The 16,295-nt window shown below is 44.3% G+C and overlaps 1 protein-coding gene across 2 annotated transcripts in view; it reads right to left on the bottom strand.

Moving 5' to 3' along the window:
- PLA2R1 (phospholipase A2 receptor 1) overlaps positions 1–16,295 on the bottom strand; it is a 172,537-nt gene that overhangs the window by 96,200 nt on the left and 60,042 nt on the right. For both annotated transcript variants that reach the window (XM_073634071.1, XM_073634072.1), the window contains exons 11-12: positions 9,827–9,996; positions 1,844–2,052 (exon numbers count right to left, since the gene is read on the bottom strand). In XM_073634071.1, the coding sequence (XP_073490172.1) occupies positions 1,844–2,052; positions 9,827–9,996 (379 nt within the window). The remainder of the gene's footprint in view (positions 1–1,843; positions 2,053–9,826; positions 9,997–16,295) is intronic.

The raw sequence follows: 16,295 nt of genomic DNA, 5'->3' as shown, positions 1-16,295 counted from the left end.
GAAGCCGCTGCTGGTGCAGGAGATCGCTGAATGGATGGAGAGCGGGGGGTATTTACCAGCCCCCTTAGTTTCCTGAACGAATACAGACAGTGATCACAGTACTGATTGCTTTTGTATTTATTAACCACTGACACATAATAAACTGTGTTTACTATTTGTCAGTTTGTGAATAAAATATAGTAAACACTGTTTACTGTACTTTATTTTATGAATGAATAAGAGTCTCTATACAGACTCCTATCTCATTCATCCTCAGTGCAGCTCAGGCTGCAGAGAAAGAAACTGTCTTTAGTCCCCGTCACGTACCTGGTGGGAGACTGAAATTACGAGGTTGGCCTCTCTTGTATCTCCTGCCCAGGCCCCACTGAGAGTAGAACAGATGGTGCCAGGGGACAGGAGGAACACGAGTGCCTGTAGGTGTTGATGGCAGAGCTTGTGGCAGGAGTGGTAGACTCTGTGATTCAGGCAGAACATCAGGTCAGGAACTGCAATGATGCCGGGTAGATCAGCCGAGGTTAAAGGGGCACTCCACCAGGCTTGCAGATTCAGGATACGTGGCTTTCTGGAGCTCCCCGCAGTCTTGAGATAGTAGCACACTATGTCCACTGAAGCTGGGATGAGGGGCAGCTAGCACAGGCACTCGGAGGTAACGTGGAACCAAACAGGAGACAGAAGTATAGTCAGGATAGCCAGAGATAGCAGCAAGCAGGCAGCAGGGTACCGGGGTGTCAGACAGGAGCAAGGTCAGGGGTAAGCCGAAGTCAGGAACCAATAATCAAGAGCATAAACAGAATCCAAGGTCAAGCCAATGGTAAGCCAGGTCAGCAATGCTTATCAAGCAGGATTCAAGCAGGGCACAAGGAACAGCTGAATCCCAGTTAGCGCTGAGCAGGAGTGAGAGCACCCTTTAAATAGGCCGTCTGGCGCCAGTGGAAACTGTGGATGTGCTTGCACGAGTGCACAATCCTATTAGCCAAAGTATGCAAAGGCGCACGTGCATGTACCCGACATATCACAGCAGTTCTCCTGCAGTGCCTTTCTCTGTCTCAAAAAAGAGACATTAGAGGTCTGTTAGATCCCTGATGTCTCTCCAACCCCCCCCCCCCCCCCCAAAAAAAAAAAATTCTATATATATTATAAATTATATTTATATATTTATAAATATATATATAATTATATATTTAATATTAAATAAATAATATAAAATTTTAAAAAAGCTGCATTTTTTTAAATAAAATAAAAAACATAGTAAGAGCCCTTTCACACAGGTGGGCTCTGTAAATGGATCCACCTGCTCAGCGGGGGATCTGTCCACTATGTAGAGTGGACATGGACACAGCCTTCTCTCCTCTATGGGGAAGTCGGATGGAAACAGACTGCCTTTCCATTTCCATCTGACTGCCATCTGATCCGCAAGAGAGATGGGGAATAGATCTCCCATCCGTCTGTTTTTGGCGGACAGGATCGGATGGCAGCGGGTGTCAATAGACAGGAAGTAGTAGGACAAATGTAAATGGGGGGCGCCTGATTTAAGTCTTGCCTAGGACAGCACTAAACCAAAATACACCCCTAGTCTTTGGATCCCATGATACTGATTGATGATTTGTAGGCAGCCCACATCTAACTAGCCAATGCTTAGCAGCGTACAATCACACAACTATAAAAAGTTTTTTTATGCCTCTTTCACTTTTTCTTGCGAATGCTTCCACCTTCTCCTGGTCATCATCTATACTTGGTGTATCGGGTGGCCAAAGATGATGTAACTCCTGGATATGATGTACCTTATTGAATTTTATCCCGAATACAAACCAATTTCTTCTGCATTATATCAGTGAATGTTTACCTTATAGCAGTGCTCCAGGTGTGGTTCTGTGTCCCATGATGGAGGACATTGCTGCTCCTTATCTATTGTGGGTGTATCCCAGTCTTCCTCCTTTACAGTTGTGGTTAGAGGCCTCTTACACAATGACATTGCAAGGAAACTCTTACAGTCCTTCACTTCCCAATGGCCAAGATGTGGTCTGGTCATAACGACACACCCTCCATTGCGACCTAAGTAAGTCTCAAAAGATATTAAACTTAGAGAACTTAGGACTAAATCAATGCCTTAAAAGGTCTCTCTGTCTGTCTGTCTATCTCATATCTATTTACAGTATCAGCCTGTAGATTCTACTGAGCAGGACTTATTCTGTAAATTGACTTCTGTAATTCTATATTGGTACATATTTATAGATATCCAGCAACATTGCTGTGTGCCTATTGCGTTAGGGTGTGCACATGCGTGTATATGAGCAGAGCAGTGGACGGTTTCAGTAGAGCAGAGATTGGTGTCAGTAGGGCAGTGGACAGTGTCAGTAGCTTATTTTTATTATTTTTTACAATATTACTTTTTTATAATTTTATTTTTAGCAGCCCTGTTGGGGTAGGGATGAGCTACGAGTTCGAGTCGAACTCATGTTCGACCATCGGCTGTTCGCCAGTTCGCCGAACAGCGAACAATTTGGGGTGTTCGCGGCAAATTCGAATGCCGCAAAACACCCTTTAAGTCTATGGGAGAAATCAAAAGTGCTAATTTTAAAGGCTTATATTCATGGTATTGTCATAAAAAGTGTTTGGGGACCTGGGTTCTGCCCCAGGGGGCATGGATCAATGCAAAAAAAAGTTTTAAAAACGGCCGTTTTTTTCGGGAGCAGTGATTTTAATAATGCTTAAAGTGAAACAATAAAAGTGCAATATCCCTTTAAATTTCGTACCTGGGGGGTTTCTATAGTATGCCTGTAAAGGGGCGCATGTTTCCTGTGTTTAGAACAGTCTGACAGCAAAATGACATTTCAAAGGAAAAAAGTCATTTAAACTACTTGCGGCTATTAATGAATTGCCGGTCCGACAATACACATAAAAGTTCAATGATAAAAACGACATGGGAATTCCCCACCGGGGAACCCCGAACCAAAATTTAAAAAAAAAATGACGTGGGGGGTCCCCGTAAATTCCATACCAGGCCCTTCAGGTCTGGTATGGATATTAAAGGGAACCCCGGCCAAAATAAAAAAAAAAAAAAAATGGCGTGGGGTCCCCCTCAAAATCTATACCAGACCCTTCAGGTCTGGTATGGATTTTAAGGGGAGCCCCGTGCCAAAATTTTTTTAAAAAATGGCGTGGGGTCCCCCCAAAAATCCATACCAGACCCTTATCCGAGCACACAACCTGGCAGGCCGCAGGAAAAGAGGGGGGGACGAGAGAGTGCCCCCCCTCCTGAACCGTACCAGGCCACATGCCCTCAACATTGGGAGGGTGCTTTGGGGTAGCCCCCCAAAACACCTTGTCCCCATATTGATGGGGACAAGGGCCTCATCCCCACAACCCTTGGCCGGTGGTTGTGGGGGTCTGCGGACGGGGGGCTTATCAGAATCTGGAAGCCCCCTTTAACAAGGAGACCCCCAGATCCCGGCCCTCCCCCCTGTGTGAAATGGTAAGGGGGTACCTACCATTTCACTAAAAAAGTGCCAAAAATGTTAAAAATGACAAGAGACAGTTTTTGACCACTCCTTTATTTAAATGCTTCTTCTTTCTTCTATCTTCTTTCTTCTTTCTTCTATCTTCTATCTTCCTTCGGTTTCTTCCTCCATCTTCTTCTTCTTCTGGTTCTTCTGGTTCTTCCTCCGGTGTCCTCGTCCGGGATCTTCCTCCGCGGCGTCGGTGTCTTCTTCCCTTCTTCTCCTCGGACCGCTCCGCATCCATGATGGCATGGAGGGAGGCTCCCGCTGTGTGACGGTTCTCTCTTCTTCTTCTTCTCTTTATCTTCTTGTCTTCATCTTCTTTTCGGGCCGCTCCGCATCCGTGATGGCATGGAGGGAGGCTCCCGCTGTGTGACGCTTCTCCTCTTCTGACGGTTCTTAAATAACGGGGGGCGGAGCCTCCCGGTGACCGCGCCCCCCTCTGACGCATGGGGACTTGACGGGGACTTCCCTGTGGCATTGCCCGTGACGTCAGAAGGGGGCGGGGTTACGTAACGGGTGACCCCGCCCCCTCTGACGTCACGGGGAATGCCACAGGGAAGTCCCCGTCAAGTCCCCATGCGTCAGAGGGGGGCGGGGTCACCGGGTGGCCCCGCCCCCCATTATTTAAGAACCGTCAGAAGAGGAGAAGCGTCACACAGTGGGAGCCTCCCTCCATGCCATTAAGGATGCAGAGCGGCCTGAAAAGAAGATGAAGAGAAGAAGATGAAGAGAAGAAGACGAAGAGAGAAGCATCACACAGCGGGAGCCTCCCTCCATGCCATCATGGATGCGGAGCGGCCCGAGGAGAAGAAGGGAAGAAGACGCCACGGAGGAAGATGCCAGACGAGAACACCGGAGGAAGAACCAGAAGAACCAGAAGAAGAAGAAGATGGAGGAAGAAGGAAACCGAAGGAAGATAGAAGATAGAAGAAAGAAGATAGAAGAAAGAAGAAGCATTTAAATAAAGGAATTGTCAAAAACTGTCTCTTGTAATTTTTAACATTTTTGACAGTTTTTTAGTGAAGTGGTATCCCTTACCATTTCACACAGGGGGGAGGGCCGGGATCTGGGGGTCCCCTTGTTAAAGGGGGCTTCCAGATTCCGATAAGCCCCCTGCCCACAGACCCCCACAAGCACCGGCCTAGGGTTGTGGGGATGAGGCCTTTGTCCCTATCAACATGGGGACAAGGTGTTTCGGGGGGCCAAAGCACCCTCCCAATGTTGAAGACATGTGGCCTGGTACGGTTCTGGGGGGGCACTTTCTCGTCCCCCCCTCTTTTCCTGCGGCCTGCCAGGTTGCGTGCTCGCATAAGGGTCTGGTATGGATTTTTAGGGGGACCCCACGCCATTTTTTTTTTAAATTTTGGCGCGGGGTTCCCCTTAAAATCCATACCAGACCTGAAGGGTCTGGTATAGATTTTGAGGGGGACCCCATGACATTTTTTTTTTAATTTTGGCCGGGGGTTCCCCTTAATATCCATACCAGACCTGAAGGACCTGGTATGGAATTTAGGGGGACCCCCCACGTCATTTTTTTTTTTAAACTTTGGTTTGGGGTTCCCCGGTGGGGAATTTCCATGCCGTTTTTATCAATGAACTTTTATGTGTATTGTCGGACCTGCAATTCATTAATAGCCGCAAGTAGTTTTAAATGACTTTTTTTCCTTTGAAATGTTATTTTGCTGTCAGACTGTTCTAAAAACGGGAAACATGCACCCCTTTACAGGCATACTATAGACACCACCCAGGTACAAAATTTAAAGGGATATTACACTTTTATTGTTTCACTTTAAGCATTATTAAAATCACTGCTCCCGAAAAAACGGCCATTTTTAAAACTTTTTTTTTGCATTGATCCATGTCCCCTGGGGCAGGACCCAGGTCCCCAAACACTTTTTATGACAATAACTTGCATATAAGCCTTTAAAATTAGCACTTTTGATTATTCATGTTCGTGTCCCATAGACTTTAACGGTGTTCACGTGTTCGAACAAATTTTTTGCCTGTTCGCAAGTTCAGGTGCAAACTGAACAGGGGGGTGTTCGGCTCATCCCTAGTTGGGGGCTTTGGTGAAAACTCAAGAGTCTAAACAGACCCCAGATGTCTCACTTTTGAGATAGAGAAAGGGACTGTGGACAAAGATTGCCCAGTCCCTTTCTCTGCAGCCTCAGCTGCACTGAACAGTGAAAGAATGGGAAGTGTTGTGCTGAGTGGCTTCCTGTTCATTCACAAACTGAAGCATAGTAAACATAGTTTACTATGCTGCAGTTAAGAATAAACACAGGAGCAATCGTTACAGATCACTCACTGTGTTTAATCAGAAAAAGAAGGGGATGATAAATTAAATATTTACTGGTCCCTTCCCCGCTCTCTCTCCATCCTGAAACATCCTCCGTAGCAGCCGACAGGAGAGAAGGGAAGCTGGCAGCACTGCAGGGGGAGACAGGGGAAATAGGCACCGCATGTAGGTGATTAGGGTGTGCCCAGGCACACCTGGCAGACCCTGTGCACGCGCCTATATCCGGCAGACACCACAGCCTTATTACACCACTTTATCTGTTGCAGTTAAAGCTTATTAACACTTTTGCAATGGAATTTGAGAAAACCTCACAATATGTTTATGTGTTCCCATTCACACAGCATACCTAAAAAAATGTTTAAAAAATATTTCTTACCTTTTAGATGTTTCTATGAAGAAAGTGTCATGGCTAAATCTAAATTTCTGCTCATGGTCTTTGTCCCCACACAGACTGAGCTATCCCACATTAATATACAATGCAGGACGGTGGTTTCTAACTGTTTAACCCTTTTGTTAGGACAGTGTTCAAATCTAATTTTTATCATGAAGAACTGTAAACACAGTACAGACAGGGTTAGTTACAGTATCTCACAAAAGTAAGTACACCCCTCACATTTTTGTAAATATTTTATTATATTTTTTCATAAAAAACAACGCTGAAGAAATGACACTTTGCTACAATGTAAAGTAGTGAGTGTACAGCTTGTATAACAGTGTAAATTTGCTGTTCACTTAAAATAACTCAACACACAGCCATTAATGTCTAAACCGCTGACAACAAAAGTGAGTACACCCCTAAGTGAAAATGGCCAAATTGGGCCAAATTGGCCATTTTCCCTCCCCGGTGTCATGTGACTTGTTAGTGTTACAAGGTTTCAGGTGTGAATGGGAAGCAGGTGTGTTAAATTTGGTGTTATCACTCTCACTCTCTCATACTGGTCACTGGAAGTTCAACGTGGCACATCATGGCAAAGAACTCTCTGAGAATCTGAAAAAAAGAATTGTCTCTCTACATAAAGATGGCCTAGGCTATAAGAAGATTGCCAAGACCCTGAAACTGAGCTGCAGTACAGTGGCCAAGACCATACAGCAGTTTAACAGGACAGGTTCCACTCAGAACAGGCCTCGCCATGGTCGACCAAAGTTGAGTGCACGTGCTCAGCGTCATATGCAGAGGTTGTCTTTTGGAAATAGACGTATGAGTGCTGCCAACATTGCTGCAGAGGTTGAAGGGGTGGGGGGTCAGCCTGTCAGTGCTCAGAACATACGCCGCACACTGCATCAAATTGGTCTGCATGGCTGTCGTCCCAGAAGGAAGCCTCTTCTAAAGATGATGCACAAGAAAGCCCGCAAATAGTTTGCTGAAGACAAGCAGACTAAGGGCGTGGATTTCTGAAACCATGTGCTGTGGTCTGATGAGACCAAGATAAACTTACTTGGTTCAGATGGTGTCAAGCATGTGTGGTGGCAACCAGGTGAGGAGTACAAACACAAGTGTGTCTTGCCTACAGTCAAACATGGTGGTGGGAGTGTCATGGTCTGGGGCTGCATGAGTGCTGCCGGCACTGGGGAGCTACAGTTCATTGAGGGAACCATGAATGCCAACATGTACTGTGACATACTGAAGCAGAGCATGATCCCCTCCCTTCAGAGACTGGGCCGCAGGGCAGTATTCCAACATGATAACGGCCCCAAACACAACTCCAAGGCGACCACTGCCTTGCTAAAGAAGCTGAGGATAATGGTGATGGACTGGCCAAGTATGTTTCCAGACCTAAACTCTATTGAGCATCTGTGGGGCATCCTCAAATGGAAGGTGGAGGAGCGCAAGGTCTCTAACATCCACCAGCTTCGTGATGTTGTCATGGAGGAGTGGAAGAGGACTCCAGTGGAAACCTGTGAAGCTCTGGTGAACTCCATGTCCAAGAGGGTTAAGGCAGTGCTGGAAAAAAATGGTGGCCACACAAAATATTGACACTTTGGGCCCCATTTGGACATTTTCACTTATGGGGTGTACTTACTTTTGTTGCCAGCGGTTTAGACATTAATGGCTGTGTGTTGAGTTATTTTGAGGGGACAGCAAATTTACACTGTTATACAAGCTGTACACTCACTACTTTACATTGTAGCAAAGTGTCATTTCTTCAGTGTTGTCACATGAAAAGATACAATAAAATATATACAAAAGAGTGAGGGGTGTACTCACTTTTGTGAGATACTGTATGTTAAACATAACTCTACAGATACATCCTAAACATTACAAAGCAGGGGGAGCATGTAAGAATTTTCAGTCAAGTAAAAAGCACTTAAAAAGGTAACCAGCCATGTTTAAATATTTTTTAACCTATGCTATGTTAATAGAAACATGTAACAAATATAAAGTAGGTGTTATCCCAATTTGGCTGCAAAAGTGGAAATACATTTTAAGCCTGGGTTCACACTATGTGCAGAGCGGCTCGCAGCAGGGGGTCCAGTGCGTCCCCGTTCACTGTTTCAGTTCTGAATTAAGTCTGAATTTTTGCCTGAATACAGACCTGCGGCTGCCCCGGAGATGTGTGAACCCACTGAGAGCCGGTCACACTCTCCTGTCATGCTAATTGGATGCCGGTTTCCCCAGCCCAAAGGGTAAATTCACCTTTACCATGAAACTGCTTATGCAGCTAAAGGGGAGAGGGGGGGTCTGTAGAGAAAAACAAACTGTGCAGTTATGACCAAAGTTGAATAATACCCTAGGTGCTAGCCATTTATGCACCTCAAGAATCCTGACTGGAGAACTCCTAGGACGTTGCTGAGGATGTTGCTAGGAGAAGCCTAGCTGTTACTGTTCACATTCACTATCACTGGAGTGAGCTCTCAAATGCTGAGCTCAGAGCTACTGCATCTGGGAGAAAAATCGCATGTGAGGGAGTTTGAATCGGAGAAGGAGCTTGCTCCTGTGATGGTAGAGGTGAACAGTAAAAGCCAGGAGTCTCTTAGCAACGTCCCATGAGTTTTCCAGTCAGGTTTCATGAAGTATGTAAATGGCCTATACCAAGGAAATTATTTAACTTTGGTCAAAGCCACGCAGCTTGTTTTTGTCTACAGACGTCAATATCTGCATAGGCTCCTTTTTGGTAAAGGTGCACTATCCCTTTAAGGAGTACAGTGTTGTCTCCTCTCCTCCCAGAGCCTGTTGATTGGACAATGTAGGAGCTGCAACAAACTGATAATTCCCCATCTCTGCTCATTCTACTGAAATACCATATGGAGCACAGTTTGTTAGCATGGCACCACATCCAAAAGGTATACATGAAACTACTAGGATACAAAAAAGGAGGACTTTAACAGCTGTCACTCATAACCCCAAAGTAAAGGAAAAATACAGTAGAATGTAACGCATAAAAATATACAAAATGTTATTGATAATTCATTAAAAACAGTATATGCGTACACTAGACTGTAACGCATAAAAATATACAAAATTTTATTGATAATTCATTAAAAAACAGTATAAAAATACTGTTTTTAATGAATTATCAATAAAATTTTGTATATTTTTATGCGTTACAGCCTAGTGTATTTTTCCTTTATTTTGGGGTTATAAGTGGCAACCGTTAAAGTCCTCCTTTTTGTATCCTAGTAGTTTCATCTGCTCATTCTACTTATTCTTCCAATCCAAGCAATTTCAGTTTCCAGATTTCAATAAAAAATCAAAAGATTTCAGCAACATTTCACCCTTTTTGCAAACCACATAGGAGTCCATTTAGAAAGGTAAATTTAGGTAATTGGTTGTTTCTAAGGGGACATTGAGCTTTACATAGCTCCTACTAACCACCTCAGACCTATCAAAAAATATCCTCCCCATTAAAACAGACAAAAAGTAAAATAAAAATGAAAAGCCACAGTACCTAAAATGAAATTGAAAGATATATCTTCGGTAAAATTTTGCCATCAATTTCACTGCAATGACTCCACTCGTCTTTATTCTCAGTAAAAGCTCTGTACTATTGTTCCCGGGGCTACTCAAGGAAGTTATCACTGCACTTACTGGGTTGTCCCACGTTCCAGTTTGTGAAGGACAAGCGGGTTTGCCTTGTGCCATCTGCTGTCCAGGCATACTCTCCAGTGCCATTGATATCTTGTAAAGCAATCCAAAAGTAATAATCCCCAGGTGTTATTCTGCTGAATATCCAGCTGTTAACAAAAGCTTGTTCAAACCTATGGACAGACAAAGATGACATCACTGAGCATCAATTCTATATCACAAATCTTGCTATGTAATAGGTACATTTTGGAACCTGTGTGAATGAGCTTTGGGGCTTGTGTCGAAATGATTCTAAAATTATTCAGATGAATTCAAATAAAATATAAAATAAAAGGAAATAGTGGCGCTAAAGAGATGTGGCATAATAAAAACGTGCAGTACTAATCATAAAAACATAAACAGTCCATAATTCATAAGTTCACGGTGTAAAATAATGGTTGTAATGCCACGTACACACGACTGGACTTTCCGGCAAACTAGGTCCGACGGTCTTCCCAATGGACTTTCGGCAGAGGTCCGATGGACTTTCACAACGAATGGACTTGGCCACACATGAACGGACTAAGTCCGGTCGAAAGTCCGTTCGTTTTGTACGTGATGACGTAAACGGGACAAAAAAAGGAAGTTCAATCGCCAGTAGCCAATAGCTTCCCTTGCGTAGTATTTGGTCCGTAGGACCAGCACACAGACGAACGGTTTTCCTGATTTTTAGATTTGAAACATGTTCTATTTCTAGGTCCGTCTGATTTTTTACCCAAAAAACGATTGGACTACCTACACATGATCGGAGTGTCCGATGGACTAATCCCGTCGGACCTAGTTTGCCGGAAACTTTGGTTGTGTGTACGCGGCATAAGCAGCACCAGCTGCAGCACCTTTAGATTGAAGCAGGCAGCTTTGTAGGTATAAATGGAAAACACAGAGGGGCGCCAGGCTAAGTGCAGCATTAATAATACTCCAGTTTATTAAAAGTAAGACAAAGGGCAATTTACAAATAAAATACAATATTCCACTCACACAGCTCCACAGCCTTATTTCACCAGAACCATCCAGGAGAGCCCAAAGACTGACCAGAATAATTTTATAGAAAAAGAAAAAACTGCGCTATTAAAAATAAGATAAATACCAAGCTGCAACTTAAAGTGATATGCAACACCAATATACATATAAAAAGAAGAAGCTGCGCTAAAAATAGAGTGATTGCAAATAACCTGTGAGAATACATCGAGTGCATGTATCACAAACACATTGACAAATGCAAAAAGAATTGTCCACCTTTGATCGGATGTTGAAAAAAGTGATACCAAATTATATATGCATTATAAATTTGAACTATAAAAAAAGTGATTAAACAAAAATTCCACAAATAAATATGGATGCAGTCTATATCGTGGATGATGAAAAACGATGAAACAAAGCAACACTCAGTGGCAAATCTTCAGGGGACACGGACTGTGAATCCACCACCACACAGAATAAAGGCTTACCAGCTATACAAGCTAGATTAGCTTGTCACCCAACCTGGGTACTACGATCTCCCACTGTGGATAGAGGCTTGTAGATGGAACATTCCTCGAATCCCAGCAAAAATAGGATACTGGTCCACGTGGGTTGGTATTACCAACACTCACCACTTAGGGGACTTGCTGTTAGACCCAGGGTAGGGACACAATCTCAATAGAGGTATGCAACCCAGAATGAAAAAACAAAAAAACTCGCCATCAGTAAAACCAGAGGATTTATTTAAGTAAAAAGATTGGTCAGCACATAGGACTCAATCGTATAGCAAAACAAGCCGGCCGGCAATTAAAACAGGATAAAAGGCACACGGGACGTGACAGAGGTGCAGTGACATCAGTACATCACTCACCCTACACGTTTCGTCACCACAAAGGATGTCGTCACGGGGCACGTGCCATCTACAAGCCTCTATCCACAGTGGGAGATTGTAGTACCCAGGTTGGATGACAAGCTAATCTAGCTTGTATAGCTGGTATAGACTGCATCCATATTCATTTGTGAAATTTTTGTTTAATCACTTTTTTATAGTTCAAATTTATAATGCATATATAATTTGGTATCACTTTTTTCAACGTCCGATCAAAGGTGGACAATTCTTTTTGCATTTGTCAATGTGTTTGTGATACATGCACTCGATGTGTTTTCTCACAGAATAAATTTATACATGCCCATTTGATCTACCAAGAGGTGAGTTGCCCTTTTGTCTTACTTTTAATAAACTGGAGTATTATTATTGTACAATTAAAACAGGGGTGCGCTTGGCCAATATAGTAAAAAGACTGCTGCACTGAAAAATCCCTGGATGGGTGGGATGCAATAAATGTGGTAAAAAATGTAAAGTGCGCTGTCAAAATTAAGTGCATAAGCGCATAGGCTTACAGTATCTCACAAAAGTGAGTACACCCCTCACATTTTTGTAAATATTTTATTATATCTTTTCATGTGACAACGCTGAAGAAATGACACTTTGCTACAATGTAAAGTAGTGAGTGAACAGCTTGTATAACAGTGTACATTTGCTGTCCCCTCAAAATAACTCAACACACAGCCATTAATGTCTAAACCGCTGGCCACAAAAGTTAGTACACCCCTAAGTAAAAATGTCCAAATGGGGCCCAAAGTGTCAATATTTTGTGTGGCCACCATTATTTTCCAGCACTGCCTTAACCCTCTTGGACATGGAGTTTACCAGAGCTTCACAGGTTGCACACTGGAGTCCTCTTCCACTCCTCCATGATGACATCACAGAGCTGGTGGATGTTAGAGACCTTCTGTTTGAGGATGCCCCACAGATGCTCAATAGGGTTTAGGTCTGGAAACATACTTGGCCAGTCCATCACCTTTACCCTCAGCTTCTTTAGCAAGCCAGTGGTCACCTTGGAGTTGTGTTTGGGGCCTTTATCATGTTGGAATACTGCCCTGAGGCCCAGTCTCTGAAGGGAGGGGATCATGCTCTGCTTCAGTATGTCACAGTACATGTTGGCATTCATGGTTCCCTCAATGAACTGTAGCTCCCTAGTGCCGGCAGCACTCATGCAGTCCCAGACCATGACGCTCCCACCACCATGCTTGACTGTAGGCAAGACTTTGTACTCCTCACCTGTTTGCCACCACACACGCTTGAGACCATCTGATCCAAGTAATTTTATCTTGGTCTCATCAGACCACAGGACATGGTTCCAGTAATCCATGTCCTTAGTCTGCTTGTCTTCAGCAAACTGTTTGCGGGCTTTCTTGTGCATCATCTTTAGAAGAAGCTTCCTTCTGGGAGGACAGCCTTGCAGACCAATTTGATGCAGTGTGCGGCGTATGGTCTGAGCACTGACAGGCTGACCCCCCCACCCCTTCAACCTCTGCAGCAATGTTGGCAGCACTCACTCGTCTTTTTCCAAAAGACAATCTCTGGATAGGACGCTGAGCACGTGCACTCAACTTCTTTGGTCAACCATGGCAAGGCTTATTCTGAGTGGAACCTGTCCTGTTAAACCGCTGTATGGTCTTGGCCACTGTACTGCAGCTCAGTTTCAGGGTCTTGGCAATCTTCTTATAGCCTAGGCCATCTTTATGTAGAGCAACAATTCTTTTTTTGAGATTCTCAGAGAGTTCTTTGCCATTAAGTGCCATGTTGAACTTCCAGTGACCAGTATGAGAGAGTGAGAGTGATAACACCAAATTTAACACACCTGCTTCCCATTCACACCTAAGACCTTGTATCACTAACAAGTCACAAGACACCGGATAGGGAAAATGGCCAATTGGGCCCAATTTGGACATTTTCACTTAGGGGTGTACTCACTTTTGTTGCCAGTGGTTTAGACATTAATGGCTGTGTGTTGAGTTATTTTGAGGGGACAGCAAATTTACACTGTTATACAAGCTGTACACTCACTACTTTACATTGTAGCAAAGTGTAATTTCTTCAGTGTTGTTACATGAAAAGATATAATAAAATATTTAAAAAATGTGAGGGGTGTACTCACTTTTGTGAGATACTGTATATACAAGTACCGTGTGTGTATAAACATTGCGGCTGCATTTGATGGGCTTAAGTGGCTGCATTTGATTGCCACAAGTGACTGCATTTGATTGCCACAAGTGACTGCATTTGATTGCCACAAGTGGCTGCATATGAGGGGCACAAGTGGCTGCATATGAGGGGCACAAGTGGCTGCATATGAGGGGCACAAGTGGCTGCATATGAGGGGCACAAGTGGCTGCATTTGATGGGCACAAGTGGCTGCATTTGATGGGCACAAGTGGCTGCATATGATAGGCACAAGTGGCTGCATATGATGGACACAAGTGGCTGCATTTGATTGCCACAAGTGGCTGCATATGACGGGCACAAGTGGCTGCATATACTGGGCACAAGTGGCTGCATATGATGGGCACAATTGGCTGCATTTGAGGGGCACAAGTAGCTGCATTTGACGGGCACAAGTGGCTAAATTTGACGGGCACAAGTGGCTGCATTTGATTGCCACAAGTGGCTGCATATGATGGGCACAAGTGGCTGCATATACTGGGCACAAGTGGCTGCATATGATGGGCACAAGTGGCTGCATATGATGGGCACAAGTGGCTGCATTTGATTGGCACAAGTGGCTGCATTTGACGGGCACAAGTGGCTGCATTCGACGGGCACAAATGGCTGCATATGATGGGCACAAGAGGCTGCATTCGACGGGCACAAATGGCTGCATATGACGGGCACAAGTGGCTGCATTTGATGGGCACAAGTGGCTGCATATACTGGGCACAAATGGCTGCATATGATGGGCACAAGTGGCTGCATATACTGGGCACAAATGGCTGCATATGATGGGCACAAGTGGCTGCATACACTGAGCACAAGTGGCTGCATTTGATGGGCACAAGTGGCTGCATTTGTTGGGCACAAGTGGCTACATTTGACGGGCACAAGTGGCTGCATTTGATTGCCACAAGTGGCTGCATTTGATTGCCACAAGTGGCTGCATATGACGGCACAAGTGGCTGCATGTGATGGGCACAAGTGACTACATGTGATGGGTACAAGTGGCTGCATGTGATGGGCACAAGTGGCTGCATTTGGCGGGCACAAGTGGCTGCATTTGACGGGCACAAGTGGCTGCATATGACGGGCATAAGTGGCTGCATTTGATTGCCACAAGTGGCTGTATATGATGGGCACAAGTGGCTGCATATGATGGGAACAAGTGGCTGCATTTGATTGGCACAAGTGGCTGCATATACTGGGCACAAGTGGCTGCATTTGATGGGCACAAGTGGCTGCATTTGATTGCCACAAGTGGCTGCATATACTGGGCACAAGTGGCTGCATATGATGGGCACAAGTGGCTGCATATGATGGGCACAAGTGGCTGCATTTGATTGGCACAAGTGGCTGCATTTACTGGGCACAAGTGGCTGCATTTGACAGGCACAAGTGGAGGAATTTGACCGGCACAAATGGCGGAATTTGACAGGCACAAATGGCGGAATTTGATGGGCACAAATAGCGGAATTTGACGGGCACAAGTGGCTGCATATGACGGGCACAAGTGGCTGCATATGATGGGCATTTACAAATGCAGCAATTTAGAAATCAGATGAAAGGTTTAGCGCTGGAAAACACTTTTTGACAGATAAAAAGTGCATTTTATATATACATTTATATAGATCAGACCAAAATGAGGGACACATGAGGAGGAATGAGGGACAGGGGGACATAGCTCCAAATCAAGGACAGTCCCTCGAAATCATGGACAGTTGGGAGCTATGCAATGTATAGGTATGATTGGGCCATAAAAATGTTCTTCTCATGAAGCATAATATATCTTGAGAAGCCTGTGAGAAGCCTCAAAAGGAAGCTTTGAAGTCAGGGAATGACAGCTTCCACCTGATGCATCTCACACATGATTTTCTTTGTGACAGATTCCATACCTCCCAGCTTTTTGAGATGGGAACGAGGGACATCTATGTAGGCATAAGACACACCCCCATGCCACACCCCTTAAAGGACAATTATACAAAAAAAAATGATAAGTTAAACCGACAAGGGCTTTTATTTACCACTACTATTCCTTTATATTGGCTTTTGAAACTTACAAATGCAACAATTTAGAAATTGGATGAAAGGTTTAGCACTGGGAAACACTTTTTGAAAGATAAAAAGTGCATTTTATATACAACGATATAGATCAGACCCAAATGAGGGATAAATGAGGAGGAATGAGGGACGGAGGGACTTTGTTCTAAATCAGGGACAGTTGGGAGCTATGAGATTCTAATGCAGAATGTAGCAATCCGCTATATCAGGGATCTTTAAACTATGGCCCTCCAGCTGTTGTGGAACTACACATCCCATGAGGCATTGTAAAACTCTGACATTCACAGACATGACAAGGCATGATGGGAATTGTAGTTCTTGAACAACTGGAGGGCCGTAGTTTGAAGACCCCTGCGCTAT

The sequence above is a fragment of the Aquarana catesbeiana genome, linkage group LG06 (assembly GCF_042186555.1).
Source record: "Aquarana catesbeiana isolate 2022-GZ linkage group LG06, ASM4218655v1, whole genome shotgun sequence".
Taxonomy (NCBI): Eukaryota; Metazoa; Chordata; class Amphibia; order Anura; family Ranidae; genus Aquarana; species Aquarana catesbeiana.
The sequence above is the reverse complement of the archived record's forward strand: the minus strand, read 5'-3'. Positions and strand labels throughout refer to the sequence as shown.